At 40.7% G+C, this 20,030-nt stretch overlaps 1 protein-coding gene across 14 annotated transcripts in view; it reads right to left on the bottom strand.

Annotated features, from left to right (window-relative positions):
• Positions 1 to 20,030, bottom strand: part of col13a1 (collagen, type XIII, alpha 1) — a 103,155-nt gene that overhangs the window by 11,604 nt on the left and 71,521 nt on the right. For 12 of the 14 annotated variants that reach the window (XM_040033821.1, XM_040033816.1, XM_040033826.1 and 9 more), the window contains 14 exons: positions 19,930 to 19,965; positions 19,799 to 19,852; positions 19,684 to 19,707; positions 19,560 to 19,613; positions 17,952 to 17,996; positions 17,634 to 17,768; positions 17,386 to 17,427; positions 17,252 to 17,293; positions 12,810 to 12,836; positions 12,582 to 12,668; positions 6,114 to 6,149; positions 2,464 to 2,517; positions 2,321 to 2,374; positions 1,632 to 1,667 (listed from right to left, as the gene is read on the bottom strand). In XM_040033821.1, the coding sequence (XP_039889755.1) occupies positions 1,632 to 1,667; positions 2,321 to 2,374; positions 2,464 to 2,517; positions 6,114 to 6,149; positions 12,582 to 12,668; positions 12,810 to 12,836; positions 17,252 to 17,293; positions 17,386 to 17,427; positions 17,634 to 17,768; positions 17,952 to 17,996; positions 19,560 to 19,613; positions 19,684 to 19,707; positions 19,799 to 19,852; positions 19,930 to 19,965 (726 nt within the window). The remainder of the gene's footprint in view (positions 1 to 1,631; positions 1,668 to 2,320; positions 2,375 to 2,463; positions 2,518 to 6,113; positions 6,150 to 12,581; positions 12,669 to 12,809; positions 12,837 to 17,251; positions 17,294 to 17,385; positions 17,428 to 17,633; positions 17,769 to 17,951; positions 17,997 to 19,559; positions 19,614 to 19,683; positions 19,708 to 19,798; positions 19,853 to 19,929; positions 19,966 to 20,030) is intronic. The other 2 variants (XM_040033824.1, XM_040033828.1) reach the window with 1 other exon arrangement.

Below are 20,030 nucleotides of genomic sequence, written 5' to 3' on the forward strand. Positions count from 1 at the left end.
ATCACCCTGTTAGACCAAGAATAACAGATTGATGCTTTCTCAATATTAACATATATATCAAAATAAAGAACATCAATCCATTGTCTTCATTATTTAATTGCATTATATGTGCTACTTTGGCATGCAGCTATTTCAAAATGATTACGTGACTTCATCAAGTGGATTCAGTTCAGGTCAATTCAGTTTTATGTAGCTCCAATTTAAATCAAGCTGCTTCAAGGCATTTAAGGCCTTAAAAGTCTTTACTTTGATTCTAAGGTAAAGAAGGACCTTCAGGTCAATGTTTGTGTCACCTGTGTCTGCTCCTACAGGCAGGGATTAAGAGATAAGAGTTTCATGCTGTAACTTTAAGCAGAAAATGACTTTTGCTGCAGTCTTTTTTGTTTCTGTCGTCTCATCTGGATACCATTAAACCCAGTGCTTGGGCTTTTAGCAGTTTATTTCAGATGTAGTATTTTTTTAGCACCTGCAGTAAAGACACTGGTAATATTTGGTGTAAGGTTTAGACTGATCACAGTTAGATTTGTACAAGCTGTTTAAAAAACAAAGATGAACCCAGAAATGCGAAAATCTTGTTGTGCTAGCATCTAATGAGTAGACACATTTTACAGTGATGAGAGAACACTGACGAGTTACAGGTTAAAGGTTCAGGGGCTGGAGGGACTTAAAGGATGCTTGCAAGGAAGAGCAACTGTTAAGTAGGACTAGTTAAGAGGTAAGTGTAAGAGAAGGAACCCAAGACTACATTAGGATGCAGGAGGAGGAGGAACAGAAGGCCAAAATTTGTGAGAGGGAGAGAGGGCAATCCCAGCAATAAAAAGAGCTGCAGGCCACAGAGCAAGGTGAAGGGAAGGAAAAGGGGATAGGAAGACCTGCGGAAACAAAGGAAGATAGGAAAAAGTAAAAACAGCAACACAATCTCACAGCTTCAACACTTTCAACTGGATATTCACATTTAGGTGGATTGTTTGGGTTTCTGTATGTGTACACTGGAAGTGTGGCCAGTTGAATGTGCTGAAAGAGCCCACAAAGATAAAACAAAATGGAAGTGGAAATATTAATTGTCACAGGTTAATGGGAAGGAAACAGGCATTCTCTGAGGGGTGGGTATGTGGCCAGCACACAATGATGTTTTAATTCATAAAACAGTTTTTTATCTTTAGTTCCACTAAAAACAAAGGTGCTTTAGAGGATGTCACTGAGGATATTGTTAGAATAGTTTAACATTAGCACTGGAACTAAAATTGATTATGACTGTTTTAACAGTAAGCCTGACATCGAGATGCCTCCAAGTGACCATTGGGTTCAAAACAAATCCACTGCAAACCAAACAATTTGCCTAAACTATGACTCACTGATCTTTACTTTTATGCATAATACCAAAGAGAACATTTATTTATTGAAATTCAGATATTATCTGTATATATTAGAAAGAACATTGTCAGAGTTTCTCAGAAAGAAATTTCAACAACAATTTTGTGGATGTAAATGCCAACTGTGGTAATAATATTTACCAACATAAACTACTTAATAAATGAAATTACACATGTGTGTGTGCACAGATGATCAGCCACAATCACGTTAGTTACTTTATTTTTATAATAGGCCAAACACTGCAGACAGTATGTTACCTGATTTCCCTTGAGTCCCTGTGGTCCTATTAATCCCTGTAAAAAGAAATCAGATGTCACATTGGGGACTGTGCCTTATGACTGCATTTGGGGAATAAGGACACATGTTTTTATCACTGTTGTTATTTTGCCAAATACAGTACTCTCCATAAAAAAGTGATGCCACTGTGTTAATATGGAATAAACTCATTCCATACGCTTTTAATACACACAAACATTTTTCCATATCTTTACTAAACAGCTTTGAAACAGCTTTACATTTAACCAAACAGTGAGTGAAAATGAAACTGAAGCATCGTCCCACACAAAACTGAAACCCCAGTAGATGTGTTTGTGACAGCAGTGTGTAGCTGCCGCATGAGTTTGAAGCGTAACAAATGCAAACATTGGCATGAATTGTTTCTTGAACTCTTGCAGTGTCATTGATAGCAGGAACAAATGGCCTTCTTTAGGATTGTACTGTATGGATAGTACTTGATCTTATCTTTCACCAGCACAGTTCACCTCCCTACCCTTTGATGTGTAAATCATATTGCTGTGAAGGATGCAAATGCAAATTAAAATGTTACCAATGTTAACCCCCCCGAACACACACTCACACACACACTCACACACACACTCACACACACACGCACACACACACACACACACACACACACACACACACACACACACACACACGGACTTACGGGGATGCCTTGCGGCCCTGTTGGTCCTGGAATTCCAGGATCACCCTTTTCACCCTGTAGTTGTGACAGAAACAATCACCTGTACATGCCGCCTGATCTTAAACTCGATGCATCTTTTAGAATAAAAAAAAAAAGTTACTCACTGTCTCTCCCTTTGGTCCTGCTGGCCCTGGCACACCTGCAGGTCCTACTAGACCCTTTAAAACATGTTAAGGAAAGTAAATAGTAGGATCTACAAACAGAATAGTCAGGATCATCAAATGCCTCAAATCAGTAAATCAACAAGCTTTCTGGTACAATGTATCTTGGAGCATTTAAACCAGTTCCTTCACAAATCTGACATAACAGAACATTTCTACAAGGTAATTTTCTGCTGGTAATTGTAGCATATACCAAGCTTGTTGAACTACTGTCCAAACTGTATTAAACGAGGGAAAATGAATAAAATGTCAAGGTTGCAGCCTTCTGTCTAAGTATGAATCAAGATTGGAGAGGAAGATCTTGCATCTTAGGCATATCCAGCATGTGCACCCCTGTCTGTAATGCAGCTGTCCACGTGTATTACATGATATTTAAACATGCAGCACAGGTATCTCTGCATGCTTATTTGCATACTTTCCAGCAATGGCAGCTTTGCAGCCTGACGTTGGTACTAGGAGGGCCAGGAAGCAGGAAACTGTTAAGGTATGATCAGAGTTGGAGTACTGACACTATAATGGCATTCTATACGAGCTGGCAAGTTGTTTTGTTGGCAATCGCTTACAAGACACTGAATAGTTTGGAATAGTTAAGACGATCTGGAAAACAACTTGCCATAACACATAAACAGCTTCAAATTCCAAGATCTCTCAGGTGCTTGTGGTGGCTGGGCCTGTATGAGATGTGGTTATATCTCATAACCGTATGGATTTATGGTTTAAATTTTCAGGTTACTGATACTTAGAAAAGTAGTTGAGGGAGTTTAATTAAAATAGGGAAAAAAATAATTGAAATTTCTTCATACCTAATCAGCTTAGCAGGAGTCATTGATGAGTTTCCCTTTTTACAAGAAACAAACTGAATAACAAGTTTTTATTTCTTTTTATAATGGTAATACAGTTAAAGAGCTTACCTCCTATAGATAATTTACTTTGAAAGAAATTTGAACATCTATTGCCTAAATTAGTTTCATTTGTATGTCCATCTTTATGCACAGGCTAATTTCTTTTGTCAACTCTGGAAACTTACACAACTGCCTGTAGACAAGCCATTATTCAAATCTTTTTTTGAATAAAAAAACCAGAGTGAAAACAGAGGTTATGAGATTTGATGGACAGTAATTGATAAGGAAATATACATATTTCATGTCTCTAGGAAAGCAGGCAGACATGTTGAACATAAAAACTTGCAAACTAAAAGGAAGGAAACCAGGAATCTGTAATAAGCCTGTTTTGAATTGGGTGAAGTTGGGTTAAAATTTTAAGGGTTTATTGCTGATTGTGTAAAGAATTAAAACGCAAACGAACACAAAGAATATTGATATGTTTTTGGAAAATTGTGATGAACATACTAAGATGGTGAGTCATTGTAACCAAACAGTTCTAGGTAATTTTTGTTGGTAATACTCAAAATAGATGGATGATTGTCAATGATCAGTTTTGTCATTGACAAGTAATAATCAGGTAGCAGACTTTCACCCGGGGTACCAGAAGCTCAACAGCAGACTAAGTTGTTTGGCAGAGAAGATTTGCAAGTTTTCATGGTCACAATGCACACACTCAATTCTGCTGCTGTACATGTACACCACCATTTAAGGGGAAATTTACTATCAACACAAAGTACGAAGAAAACTTTTTAGTTATAGTAACTCGCTATCTTACTATGTTGGTGGAAATAAATAATTGATCCCCTACTTTGTACATTTGTACACCTGCTAACTTACATAGAAATGGACAGCCTCTAATTATGATGGTAGTTTCATTTTAATGGAGAGAGACCGAATATTAACCAAAAATGCAGAAGAAAACACATTACATCAAAATTATAAAATGATTTGATTTGAATTCTGACTCCAATAAATCATTCATTCTCTTTTGATCTTAACTCTTTATGTGTAGAAACCACACCTGTCCACAGAATCAACCTCTCCACCATGATGGGCAAAACCAAAGCTCTCAAAGGACGTTAGGGAAAAGACAAAAGCTGGAATTAGCTACAAGAACATCAACAAGAAGCTTGGTATCCATCCATCCATCCATTCGCTTATCCTTTTCAGGGTCGCGGGGGGCGCTGGAGCCCATCTCAGCTGTCATAGGGCGAGAGGCAGGGTACACCCTGGACAGGTCGCCAGTCTGTCGCAGGGCCAACACACAGGGACAGACAACCATTCGCACTCACATTCATTCGCACATTCACACCTAGTGACAATTTGGATTATCCAATCAACCTATCCCCACAAGCTGCATGTCTTTGGATGGTGGGAGGAAGCCGGAGTACCCGGAGGGAACCCACGCAAACACGGGGAGAACATGCAAACTCCACACAGACAGACCCCGGCCTGATGTTGGAATTGAACTCAGGACCTTCTTGCTGTGCGGCAACAGTGCTAACCACCGTGCCACCGTGCTGCCCTTGGTTTGGTGCTATTTATATAGCACCAAATCACAACAACACTCGACTCAGCATGCTTAATAATGCAAGACCCTACACAGAGTCACCCCAACCATCAGATGACACCCTGTGAACAAACATTTTGGCAACAGTGGGAAGGAAAAACTCCCTTTCAAGAGGAAGAAACCGACAACCGACTTGCTCACCTGGAAAGGGCTGGGAAACCTGTGAGAATCATGTTCTTTGATTTCTCCAGTGCTTTGAACACCACTCCTGCCCTGACCACACTCGCAGAGACTAGCTGGAGTATACAGGTGTGGACCATCATCTCACTACATGGATCCTGAACTATCTCACCAGCGTCCATCAGTACGTAGGATTTCAGACATGTGTGTCTGTACAGGCACCCCACACACCCAATACAGCACAGATGTCTCTTAAAACTCGGACAATTACTTCCAGCAAGAATTCTCTGATGACTGAGAGTAAAGAGAACTGATGGGGACTGTTTTGGCTGATGCAGCAAAACTGTCTATTCAACACTGGGAAAACCACCTCCAGTTTGTGCTGGAGATGGGCCTTCGCAGGCAGAAACATCTTACACCTATAGCAATGAACATCCAGGGAATTAAGATTGAGACAGTGGACTCTTATGAGTACTTGGGTGTTGACCTGACCAATAAACTGACAAAGTAGGCTGTATCTGAAGACTCCAGTCTTTTGGATTGCAAGGGAACTCCCGAAGACCTTCTGTAACTCTGTGGTGGCATCTGCCATATTTTATGGTCATGTGGTCTGCAGGAAGATTAACATCCAATCACAGCACTATCTATCATTAGTCATATATATCTAGCTACATATATATGTTTATTGTTTATTGTCTTAATAAAAGAGACTGTTCATTTATTTGTGTGAGCAAAATTAGAAATTCAGCAGGGGATCAAATAATTACTTCCCATATATCACCATATAGATAATACGTTCTCAGTGCCACTGTATCCTCCAAACCCAACTCTGTGCACTCCTGTCCTCACAGAGTTTCTTTAGAATGAAAAATATTAAGACAAGCATGGGTAGCAACAAAGCAAGCATACAGTATACAACAAGCAGGCATTAAGGACATCAAGCAGGCAATAGTTGGGAGTAGAAGGGAGGAAGAAGAGGAGAAAGAGAAAGGGATTGGAATGTGACTTGCACCACTCACCACTGCACCTGGTCTGCCGTCTAACCCATGAGCCCCCTGTATAGTGTTGTACACAGTTAGAGAGCAGAGATGATGAGGGGACGAGGTGGTAGGTAGATGGGGAGGGTAGTCAGAGTTGGATGGGGAGATGGGGGAAGGAGGCGTGAGTGAAGCAGCGACTCAAGTGACTTCAAAAACATATTCAGATGATCACAACAGATGAGCGATGAAAGTGATGAAGCGGAAGAGTGAGTGATTTGGTCATAGTGGGTGATGGCATCATGTTTTTCCTCGCAGTGATGGCTGTTCTAAATTTCACTGTGATTATATCAAAGGCATATTTTACCATTTTAAAAATAAAATTTACTTCTATACTGACATGAGCACTGGCTATAAATGCAACTTATTGAGTGTGACATAAACCATAAATTCTTTGTAAAGCCGAAGATTTACAGCAACATGGTCCATTTTAGAAAGATTATAATTAAAAATTAAATTTAATTCAATTATATTATATTATATTCATTAAAGCTGTGATGCCACTTGGCTCAAGGCATTTACACTGCAACATAAAGACACTGCAAAGTTAGAAAGGAGAACACTCAGCCAGTGTTGAAGCAGAGCTTTACACACAGTCATAAATTGTTGTTAGATTCACACATCTCTTCTGCTTATCTGTGTGTGTGTGTGTGTGTGTGTGTGTGTGTGTGTGTGTGTGTGTGTGTGTCTCCTAATATAGAACAATTTGAACCAAAAATGTACAATCTGGATTCATCAGTCCATGAAACCTTTTACTATTGATACATACAGACTCCAGCTATTTCCTCCTGTTTAAGGATGGTTTCTTGTCAACCACCTTTCCACCAAGAACATTTTTGATGACACAATAGTAAAAAGTGGGTCAGCTGAAGGGCCTCATATATTTTTCAGGTCCTGTTTGTGAATTTTCTCCTATTTAACTCTTGGAAATCTTGGAGTCATTGTTAATCAGGATATGTCCTCACCACACTTTAAACAAAAAGTGGAATAAAACATCTAGAATTATATATAGGAAAGCATATAGAGGCTACAATGAAGCATGTAAATGAATCCATAGAAATGTAGAATGAAGTACAGTATGTGGATGAGTAAATCATAGTAATGAATGATTCAACCTTTGCCCTAGTTTATCTGTGTAAAAGGTCACAGAGAAAGAGAAAGCATGATGGGATTCATGTAAGAGGTAAGAGGAGAAGGAGAGAAAAAAGATTGTAACTGTCAAACACGGAACCATCATTTATAAGTGGTTTTACTGATTGTTAATTAGTTGTAAATATGTTTAAGTTAACCAGTATAATGAATCAGAAAATAGAATAACAATGATTCAGGCCTCACTGAGATGATGTTACAATGAATGTTCATGTGAAAATGTGCTAAACACAAATCTAACTGAAGTAGAAATACATAAGCTAAATGAAACAAAGTGAATTGTATTGATATGTGACTGAGTGTGTAAATGCATTTTCTATGTTAAGAATGACAGATGAAAGATGAAAATGTAATGAAGTGGTTTTAAAGTTGAAAGTTTAAATCTTGTAAGTCAGATAGAGAGAGCATGATAACGTGTGGGTGGACATTGGGCGATTAGACGTTAATAATGTCATTGGATGTCCCCGGGGGTGAGGTTAGATGTCACTTCAGATGTGATGTCCAGTGGGCGAATGGGGAGAAAGGGTGAGCAGTATAAAAGTGAGGGGCGATTTGGGGTTCTTCCCTTTTGTCTTCTATGAGATGAGAAGTTCACACAGTGGAAAGCCACAGCCTGAACTGTGAACATGCAAACTGGTTTTGTACTTTTTGGCTTTTCATCTGCTCAATTTTGCTGTGATGGTTCATTCAGAAGGAGTTTGGTTCATCTTACTCCCACTGAATCCCCAGCTGCTTTCCTGTAGGGTGATTACCATCAACTCAGAACATGGGGATAAGTGGATCTTTAGGTTGTGCTCTTCCTTTCTCCAAGCTCTCCCCACCAAAGATAAGAACAAAATCAGCATTAGCTCAGAGCAGGTTAATTAGATACATATAGTTTACATATAGTTCAAGTGTTTTATGATTATTACTATTTGCCTTTGCTTTTGCTTTCTGGCAATTAAAGTCTAAATTGTGGACCTTCACTTTTTAACTCTTTGTTAGACAGTAAAGGTAAAAGTCTGAGTACTGATTTTGATCAGTGCAAATAGCTTTTACAGTTTACCCTAGCCTGTTAAAATAATCTTCCCTTGGGCCCTTTCCTCAGAAATTACAAGTGCCATGATCAATAGGGGAGCTACCGTAAACCGATGGGACTGACAGTATTTGATCTGCAAGGCTACTCATTTTTCTTCTTATCCAGGTTAGCAGTTGACCTCTGCATACCTATTGGGTAAGACTCATAGGGCCAAGAGCTGAAACAGACTTCCTGTATAGGGGTTGGGGGCCCATGCAGATCAAGAGTATAACAGAGAGCTATCAGGAAAAAAGGTTTTTCCTCTAGTTTGCGTCACCACGTAGTGACGCAGCTATCACTTTGTATTTAGTCAGGTGGATTATGTAACGCAATACCCAGAAGCAGTGCCGCTGCGCAGGCGCTGTTGCAGATCATCTCCCGTGTTGGCATCCCGAAAGAGATATTGACTGACAAGGGCTCATCGTTCATGTCTCGCACCCTAAATGTCTACCACCCTCAGACTGAAGGAGTGGTGGAGCGGCTGAATAAGACTTTAAAGTCCATGACTCGGAAGCTCATTCACGAGGATGAACATAATTGAGATCGCTGGTTAGACCCTCTGTTGTTTGCAGTGTGGGAGGTGCCCCAGGCTTCCACCAAGGGATTTTCAGGAAGCTGCAAGGGGTGTTCAACCTTATTAAAGAAAACTGGAGGAAGGTCTGAGTCCAATGAAAAATGAGATTCAGTATGTTCTGGATTTGTGAGCAAAACACACTTTTGGGAGGTTGTCATGGGAGAATTTGCGTGATGTTAACATCTGTACAACAGAGGGGCTAGAATCAGGCAATTTTAACAGGGAGATAAAGTGCTTGTATTGCTTCCCTTCTCCAGCTCAAAATTACTTGCCAAGTAGCAAGGGCCCTTGGTGGTCCCACGGCGAGTGGGGGACGTCGACTATGAAGTGATATGGTCGGACAATGGAGGGTCCATATATCACCTCAACCTCTTCAAAGCATGGAGAGAGACTGCAGCCGCTTCTCTGGTGAGCCTGGTGACAGAGACGAGCTGGGGCCAGAGGTACCAAATACCACCATGCCTGCCTCCCTCCATTGTGATAACCATGTCGCACAGACCTAGAGAGCGGATGTTGGCGGATTGTTGCAGATGTGTTCTCCCCCCCGCTCGGCCATATGAGTCTCATCGAGCACCATTTTCATACACAACCTGGCATGATGGCACATTCACTGCCATACAGGCTACCTGAACATAAAAGTCAAATTGTTCAGAGGTATTTGGCTGAGATGCTGTGGATGGGAGTAATAGAAGAGTCAAACAGCGTGGTGTAGCCCTGTCGTTCTGGTCATGAAGAAGGATGGGTCTATCCCGTTCTGTGTGTGACTATTGCAAAGTGAGTGAGGTGTCATGCTTTGATGTTTACCCCATGCCCGTTTCAATGAGCTCCTGGTCTGGTTGGGCACGGCCCGCTTTTTCACAAAACTGGATTCAGCCAAGGGCTATTGGCAGATTCCCTTATCTGCAGAGTCCAAGGAAAAAACGGCCTTCTCCACTCCGCACGGTTTGTACCAGTTCGTCGTCACCCTTCTGTTCGGCTTGTTCGGAGCCCAGGCCACCTTCCAGAGCCTCATGGACTGGGTGCTGTGGCTGCACGCTATAATGCTGCCGCCTACTTGGATGATGTTATCATCCATAGTGACACCTAGTCGGAGCATGTGCAGCGGGTGGCTGCAGTCCTGGAGTCCCTGAGGCAGGTGGGGCTCATGGCCAACCCAAAGAAGTGTGCAGTTGGACGGAGGGAGATACAGTATCTAGGGTAGCACTTGGGGGCAGGAAGGTGTGTCCACAGATGGAAAAAACAGCAGCAATTGCCAAGATCAAAAAGGAAGTGAGACAGTTCTTGGGGCTGACAGGGTACTACCACTGGTTCGTGCCTGGGTTTGCAGACCTGACCTTCCCCTTAATTGAGCTCACCCGAATGGGTGCTTCAGACCTGGTCCAGTGGACGGAGTCGTGGCAGGTGGAGTTTGTGCAGGTAAAAAAGGCTCTCTGTGGGGAGCCGCTGCTCACAGTCCTGACTCCCCCCCCTTTATCCTCCAGACTGACGCCTCGATGGTCAACTCTCTTTGTTATTACCTGCTGGGGCGCTCATACACCCTCTGCTCAGACCACGCCCCGCTGCAATGGCTTCACCGCATGAAAGATGCCAACGCCCGGATCACCTGGTGGTATCTGGTTTTACAGCCCTTTAAACTTCAACTTGTCCTACTTCCTGTCTCTGGACAAGAAATTTAGCTGGTTTAATTTATCTGTTTCATATATGCTGTTGAACTGTAGGTGACCTGTGTAAAGTGACGTGTTTCTGCCTTACAGAAGAGTAGTAGTAAAAATGGGGGAGGACCCTTTATAAGGAGGGTCAGTTTGTATCCTCACTACAACCCCACAATTGCCTCGTGCTGGCTGAATTCCTTCTTGCAAGAATAAAGCGCTCAAATGGAAACTGAGCAGTGTCACCTCTTTTATTTAATGCACTAAACTTCCATAACACTCCTTTTTGATTAGTACACAGAATTTATGAACATTTATGGTTTGAGTTGTTTTGGATGTGTCAATTGAATGGGTTGCTACTAAATCTGGTGGGAATTTCATGTCAATAGCACCTTTATATTCAATGCTTATTTCACGCGCTGTATTATAATGTCTCAGTTAAAGCCAAGGACCTCAGCAGGCTCCACTGAACTTCACTTAAACCAGTGTTGGTTGGTCTGACTAATACGCAGGTACATGTTTGATCCATATTTTTATCTTCTGTTTTTATTAACTGCATTTTGTCCTTGTTAAGTTAAAGCTGAAATAAAAATGTTCAGCTCTATCTGTTAAAATTCAAGCTTTAAGTAATACGCTTTTGTCTTCTACTGTTTTGTTAATATGGAAGTGCTGGACCAGGCCACACTGACTGAGTCCAGCCTCAGTTACTACACGATACTACGGAGACTCCTGGTACTGGTGCTCCTCTGAAAATGGCTTTTTCTTGTACTCACACACATATTCAAGGTGAACATACTCACAGTTGATTTAAGTAAGTATGATTAACCTATTTTAGAACTGAAAAGTCAGTTGTTAGACTCTGTTTGCTGAACCTGCTTTCTAGAATCAGACTCAAACACAGGCAACAACAACAAAAACTAACAGATCACTAACAGGAAGAGGAAAAAAGGACGATAAAGAGAAGAGAAATCTAAAATGAGACAACAGAAAACTAGCCTTAAAAATAAAACAAGAAGTAAACAGAAGATAATTAGCATCAAGACAAAAAGAGACAAGGAAAAACTAAATTAAGGCATTAAGGCAAAGACAGCAAAAATATTTAAATATAAGAAAAAACTGGTTCTAAAAATATAAAAAGTATTAAAATCATACCAGGACTTAAAGTTCAACATTATCTCACTGTCTAAAAATAATCACTAGGATAAAAAAGAAATAAGAGCTACAGCTTATTATTATCAGAGAAATAAAAGCAGGAATCCAAAATTCAACTTACAAAGCAAATCCTTGGGACCTTGATAGAGCCAATAATTTCACGATTAATGATAATGCAACAACATCTTGCTATCATGTGAAAAACTCAATTCCTCAATCTATAAGTGACTGAGAGCAACTGAAATGGTGTCGTCAGCCCTCTAAAGCCTTTGAACCTTTCTCTGGTGTTTTGCAACATTTTTTTAACATCTGTATTTTCTGTAACTCCTGAACCAGCAGCTAAATTGTAAGAATTTCAATGGTTCCTGAACGCAGTGACTCATTTCAGTGATATTAGGATGATTACAGTAATTCAAGGCATAGGGTCACAGCAGCCAAAAGTTGGTTGAGAGAAGAGAAAGTGAGTGTGACGACGTTTTTTTATCTAACAGTTTGAGGGTTTTTTTTAACTGTTTTTTGTTGTTTTCTGTGTTGTTTGTAGAGATTGTCGTGGCCAACCTGGCATTACTGTAATGACTGTAATGATATCACTGAAAAAGCACAGAGTTGAAGAAACCATTGAATTTTTTTGATTATGCCAGTGGTTCAAGAGTTTTGGTAGTTTGATGTAAAAGTTTGACCTAAAACTGATGATTATTTTAATGTGAGTGCAAACCAGTGTGAAAGAATAACAACCCAAAAATTCATTTTCAGATTATCCCATTACAAATCAACTCAAACATCATTTGCATCAATTTTCAATATGAGACAGCTAAGATGTATTTTGAATGTTGGTTATTATGAACAGACAGAATGTCCAGTGAACTTACAGGAAGTCCAAGATGGCCTCTGTCTCCCTTGTCGCCTTTCTGACCCGTCGCTCCCTTTTCTCCTCGGATTCCAATTCCTGGCTCTCCCTGAGTTAAAAGGTAAGAGATACAATACAATCCTTACACTTTCCTACATAAAATCAATGATATGATATGATATTGACAACATATAACTAGAGGCAAATTTAATAACCGTATAAAGTGGGTAATATCATAGTTTGTTCTCACCTTAGGCCCCGATGGTCCTTGTGGTCCCTAGAGGAACAAAACAGTGGAATTTATTTCAATTCACTTTTATTTATATACTGCCACTCACAACAACAGTCATACTAAAGTGCTTCATATTGAAAGGTAATGACCCTCCAATAAAACAGAGAGAACAATCAAACGACCCCAATGGCGACAGTAGGAAGGAAAAGCTCCCTTTAAGCTTTAAAATAAGTAATGATTAAATTCAGAGTTATGTATAAAGACATGGTGAGTGAAATAAAGGTGAGTGAAGAAGAAACACCAAGTGCATCATGGGAAGTCCCCAGCAGCATAGACCTATCCAGAGTTTTCAGTCACATGACTGACTCACTACCCTGGCATGCAAAATATGGTCAGAAGTGGACAGTAGGTGGTGCTGTAGGAAAAGTATTTTTCTCGCCTATATCAAGCAACTACTCGAAAAACAAACATATGAAGAGAAACAATGAATTTTAGGGACTTGTGATCCATATTTTGCTCTGGCAGCTTTATGTAAATACCTAAAATACCTAAAAGTGCCAATGTCTCTCCCAGAGCTCCAGTTCAGTGACATCTATGTGCATCTTGTAGAACAGGGGTCGGCAACCTTTCTGATGATGAGTGCCTCTAAAATTCCCTCAGAGGTCATTGTGCCATATGACTGCATTAGCAATGAATTTAATAACGCTCTATATGAACAGTTACTCACTATATAGATCAACTTTACAGAATTATATTTGTTCGCAGATGTTTGCAGCTGTCAGCGAATAGTTATCAGCTATTTAGAAACAAAAAAAGACTTTTTATCCATAACAGCAAATGAACTGTACAACAGAAAATACAAATGCTATTTATGGTCTCCTCCCAACAATGATAAGAAAAATAAACTAAGTCAATATGGCATGTTTGTTAATACAGAGACACACATGTTAATGTGATCTCTGGTCTCCCACTCAGAGACACAGGTCTCTGAGTGTCCAGCATTCAGAGGCTACCTGAGGACTCATGTGAGAGAAAATCTGCTCACACAGACATGTAGAGCCAAATACTGTCAATAAGGCCTCTACAATGTTCTGAAGACAGTTAAACTTGTCAGGTAGTGATGTCCAGCAGGTGAACATGCAGCTCCATGAACACGCACAGCTGTGGATTCCAGCTGCGTTCATAGTTCTGCAAACTTCTGCAAACTGACCCCACAGTGTCGAGCTTTTCAGTTCAATCAGCTGCATTTCGATGTCGCATTAACTGGCATTAAATCAGCCAGTTAATGCAAGATAAACCCAGCTGCTCTTTAAAGCTTTCTGGTTTGATCAGTCTCGAGTCTTCGGATGTATCCGTGTATTTCCGTGGTGCTGATGCTGCGCTGAGCGGACAGCTGCTGAAGCATTTGAAGTGTCAGAATGTGGAAATTTAAACATTGCTTGAAAAAAACTGCCAGCTAACAACGTCCCTCTCACCGGTAGTTACTTTTAGCCAATTACAAGTTGAATCTGGTAGTTGGGGTTGTTAGCTAAGATACCGACATTAAGAAGCGGCACAACTAATGTGTGTATGCGAGCTAATTTGCGATGTGCACCGCTGGCCCGGCCATTTATTTTTTAATGCACCTGCTCAGATTAGTTCACTGCGTGTCGTGCCCAAGGCTGGACTGGGACAAAAAATCTGCATTTTGACTGGAGACCGGCCCCCCAGGTCTTAAAGCCATAAAGCCTTTGAATGAAAACAGACGCTGTTGTGACAGTGATGTACAGTCTTGTTGGTATATGTATGATTTCTATACATTTTACGTCAGATAAAAACTTTGGTTGTAAGATTCAGATAATTATTTATTAAAAGTGAGACATTTTAAATGAGAATAAGAAAGAAAAGTATTTCTTTGAGCCCCCCTCTACCTGTTAATGCCCTACCTGCCCCCCTGGCAACACTTTGCTAGACCCGCCCCTGCACAGTTACCAGCTGTCAGCTACTTAGAAAAGGATCCTGGTGTTATTTGTCTCTCAGAAACAGTTCATAACTTCAACTCATTCATGTCACCTAAAAGGTAAACCTGTTTCTCCATCACTGTTCAGCTCTGATGATTCAGTAAGGACATCTCCTGGTTTCATCTTCATGTTTCCCTCTCACCACATATCCAAACCGACATCATGACCAGCAGCTTTACAGCTGTGGCTCCAGCAAACATCAGCTGATACTAGAAAGTAATATTAAATACATTCTAACAACAGCTGATCAAGCTTAAACGTGCTGCTGTTGTTTAGCGCAACATCGGCTGGTTTCCTGTTTCTGGCGCAAAGTGGGAGATAAACAAACAAGAGAGAAAAGCCAATCAGCTGATCATTGATCAGTTTCATGATTGAAGTAGCAACAGGAGAGGGAGGGGGAGAGAATGAGAGGAGAAGAGGCAGCTGCAGCGTAAAGATGCAGAATAACTCCAGCGTTGTGTCTTTTTCCATTCTAGCTGAAGTACAAACTGTGTTCCTTTTCAGCTCAATACGAAACGCGTAATATTTTCTCTGAATGCGGGACGATTCCGTTTTTTACAGGTCAGTTGGAAACTCTACTAACTAACCTTACAAATAAGTTCACTCTCACTAACATCATAGCACCCATCCAGCTGTATAGAAACTCCGTCATGCTAGCTAGTACGCAGTACGAGTTATTGTAACTGACGGTAAAAAGTCAGCATAACGAAAATAAACTCCACCTAAACTTGGTTTATATCTGACCCAGATAGACTGCAGGTCATAACTTCTTACCTGAAGTTCAGTTCACCTGACACTCGGACCGGCGGCCACTTCCGGTCTCTCCTCCTCCTGCCTCCCCTTTCTCTCATCCACCTGCTGGCCTCTGTGGAAGCTCCGCCATAGCCACAACCAAACAACTGAGTTATTTTTACACATCAACCAGCATCTGGCCAATCCACCACCTTTCATTGTTTATGCCGTTACAAAAAAAAGAAAAAGACATCGGCCCATAAAAACGAAAAATCACCATCGACCCACCAGGCAAATGTCTGGTATGCCCGATTGCCAGTCCAGCTATGGTCGTGCCATCAGTTAACCCTTCGCATGCCAGATGTGGCACGCGTGCCCAGGGTTGCCGACCCCTGTTGTAGAAAATCACTGACCTTACGCTGATGCCAGGATGCAACCTTTCAAACTATGGACTTCTACGTCTATTTTCAATTTGGATGGGTAAATAATATTGCTATGTGGAAGCCAGAGATGGGCAGTGTTACTGCCATGTTAAGGGATTACTTTTTTGGAGAAGTAATCAGTAATTAGTAACTAATTACTTTTTTCAAGTAACTTGACCAACACTGGTGGAAGCTGAAGAACAAGAAAGTGTTCATCATTAAAGCAAAGGTAAGTGTCGCATAGCTATCTTAAATAAACTACCACACCTAAATCTTATGCTTGGTTGACTTGGGCTTTCACTGTGTATGACTAGAAAGGTTCCAGTAGTACTAATTTGTCACATTAACGTCATGTCAAAACAGTAAAGTTGAAAGAGTGTTTTTCCAGCGTCAGGTTAACCATTCCTGGAGTTTAAATTAGCCATCTCTGAGAGCCTGGATTGTTGTGGAGATTAGTGTGATTTGGCCTGTAAGGCAGGTAAAGAGATGTGTCCTCACATGTTTGTGCTATACTCAACGCCCTTCTGGCAGCTGTAAATAAATGCTGATTAGTGCATCCCATAGCACAGGAACTATCTGCCGTTTTGGCCTTCAAGCCACACGTTGAACTTGATGTTTAAAGGGAGTCATGCTAATTTCACATGTAGCATCCACGTACAGCTTGTTACAAGCAGGTGTGGGGCCTGACTGACCACAGGGCAAAATAAACGTAAGACCATGTACACATGGCCCAGCTTCCTGTCCCCCCTGCTAGGACACTTAACATGTTGGTGGAATTTGGGGAGTTTAGATTTCAAACCACAGGGCACTGTTTGAGGCCCTGCAGTAATGCTCCAGTCTGTGGCTCCAACTTCGTCCCAAACTTTACACCAATCATCAATATTAAGCAGGTGGTTTTGATGGTATTGCTTGTTTATGTATTTGACCGTATTAGAAGGCTCATTAGATCATACTGAGGTTGTAGAGGAAGTTTGCTACTCAATCCCCGGCTCTTTGAGTCATCTTTCACAGTATTCTTGGGTAAAATACTGAACCCCAATTTGTCCACAGTGTATCCATGTGAATGTGCATGTAAATGCTAAATAAATTGCTTAGACATAGATAAGCACTGTGTGAATGTGTGTGTGATTGGGTGAACGAAAAACATGCTTTTAGTGCTCAAACTGGGTATAAAGACAATAAGGACAGGAGGTAAGCATCCTATTTATCATTTAAAAACACGGTTAGTGTGTCACATGAAACACCTTTACAGTTATGCATTGCTTTTGTTTTTAAAGATAAGAGTTATGCGGCATATCTGACTTACTGCTGGGCCAGCTGGTCCTGGGGGTCCTGGAGGACCATAGATCTAAAGGCAGGGTATACACAGTTTTAAAAGTAGTACTTATAAGGCACTGACAAGCAGAAAATTATAAAACTCAGTTTATAAATAATCCTTACCGATTCTAACCTTCCTCCATCTCCAGGTTCACCTTTTGGACCCTGTAACAATATGTGGGAAAGACACAGGGACAAAGGGTTCGTGATATATTTCCATATTTTACAAAACTATTACAGGACATCTGTGATTTCATACTACACTTGTGCGATTTGATACAGCACTTGGAGCACAGCATTTCACTACCTCACAGCCATCTAACCAGCCATCCAACTTCACAGACAGTTGTGTGGTTAACGTAGTCACTTACAGGTGATCCAGATGGACCCATGTCACCCTTGGTGCCTTTGGGTCCTGGAAAGCCCATGACACCTCCCTCTCCTCTGGGACCTTCAGGACCTGCCGGGCCCAGGAGACCAGGTTCTCCAGGCTTCCCTCGAGGTCCCTGAAAATAGAGGATCATAAGTTGCTCCACTTTATTAAATGTAAACAACAGAAATCTGCATGAATTAAATGTGTGTTATATCAAATCAGTGACGGTTAAGTGTAATTATCACCCACACTCTTGGATTTTAGGAACCTCATAAAATCAGACCTGAGTAATAACATGGAGATAACATAATATTACCTTCTCTCCATCCAGTCCTGGTGGACCTGGTAGACCAACTTCACCCTAAGGACAAACCAAGGTCGCATTACCAACTAGGCAAACCAGACAATTGTCTTCGTTTACAATAACTGCACATCCACACCAATGTTATTATGACTGAAAAATAAACCTCTTTTAACACAGCCTGTTTGTTTGTTTTAATGCAGACTCTTGCAGCTCTATCTGCAAATCAACATTTTTAAGCAATACCAGACTAGACATTCATGCTATTATGTAAAATGTCACATTGGGTTGGCTGCAGGTAGAGCAGGTCATCTGCTGATTGGAAGTTTGGTGGTTCATTTCCAGTCTGCATGTCAAATATCCTTGGGCAGGATACTAACCTCAACTGGAGTATGAATGTGTGCGAATATTAGCAGTTATGTAGAAACAGAATAGGAAAAAACTGCTTGTATGAGTGGGTGAATGAGGCATTGTCAGTGCTCAGGTAGAATAGGGAAGGGCTATATAAGAAGGAGTCCATTTACATGTCACATGTCCTAATAACAATAGTCTAATCTGGAGGAGATGAAGGCATGAACAAACATCTCCAATTCACCTCTAGAGACAAAAGTCCTGAGTTTAGTGATATTTCTTATGTGAAGAAAGAAACAACGGCTCGCAGACTTGATTTGGGCATCAAAAGTCAAAGATGAACCCAAGTGTCCGAGCAGCAGCTTTTACAGTGGATGAGAAAGACACCAAACGTTGTCTGATTTGGGCCTTAATGCTCTGTTGTCTGTATTAAGCTGCAGAAAATTGTTTGCCATCCAGCCATTAATTGTGTTAAGATGGTCCAATTTATCCAATTCTTGGAAAAATTTTAAAAAGTTGTTACAATCCTTATCTGAAAAGACTGGAGACAAACAATGCTATTCTGTGTATCAAAGAAAACCTTAGGATCTCTTTTTCCTACTCTCACATTTTTTATCATTTTATTTTTTATTAAAAGGAATTTTTTCCTTTTAATAACCCTTATGTGCCTCAAGTTTTCTGGCTTTCCACAGCTGCTCAGCTCTACAGCAACGTCACCTAAAACTGCAGATAGATTCAGTGATCCGAGGAGGAGATTTGAGAGATGCCACTTTGGCCGGTACAATCTGAAATGAAGGAAGCTGCACCCAGTTTTATACCATCAGTCTCAGCCAGATTATTAGCAAACAATTCTACAGATTCTTCCACCACAGAGTCAGTAATAAGTTGTGAGTGCTATGCATGAACAGAGGGCAGAGTGTCAAGGCTAGAAGATAGATCAAATAAAAGACATTTATGGTCACTAATAAAAATGTCTTGCAACATTCTCACACAGTAACACAATAATGTAGCACATTAATAAATTGTCATTGCCAATGTCAAATTTACTACACAAGATTTTTAGTTATCCACCTGATGGACAAGCAGAGAAAAATAATTTATCACCAAACCCCAGCCTGTGTAGACCACAGAACAAAAAACTGAAACCATAGGGGAGTGTAAAATATGCACATTACCATATATTCATTGTGAATGATGACAAAAGTATGCATGTTTAGTTATACAGCGTGCAAGCATCATCTGGCATTGTGTTATTCTAAAATACTCTCCTACCTTGGCTCCAGGGATTCCAGGTGTCCCTGGAGGTCCAGGTAATCCAGGAGGGCCCTATAAGGATGAGAGATTCAGTCATGAGATATGTTTGCATTTTGTGCAATACAATCTAGAAAATACTCACCATCAGGGGGATGTTGCGGATATCCTGTGAAGAAATATTAAATGTTACTAATGCTTTATTTAATGTGTTACTTTCTTTGTAGCTGAGAAAGTGAAACTCATATGAAGCGACATACATTTTCATACTGGATTTCAGCCCTTCCTGGCTCCCCAGTCGGGCCTGGCAGACCCTAGAAGGTGCAGATGTGCCATTTGTCAACTCAGTGGACACATGTTAATAAAAACTTTTATTTCATCCAGAACTTACCCTTGGGCCAGCTGGGCCTTGAAGACCTGCTTCCCCCTATTAGTTGATGTAAGACATAAGACTTTGGTTAGGCATAAATATGCTATAGGATTCATATTTTT

The sequence above is a fragment of the Simochromis diagramma genome, unplaced genomic scaffold, assembly GCF_900408965.1.
Source record: "Simochromis diagramma unplaced genomic scaffold, fSimDia1.1 OVJJ01000176.1, whole genome shotgun sequence".
Taxonomy (NCBI): domain Eukaryota; kingdom Metazoa; phylum Chordata; class Actinopteri; order Cichliformes; family Cichlidae; genus Simochromis; species Simochromis diagramma.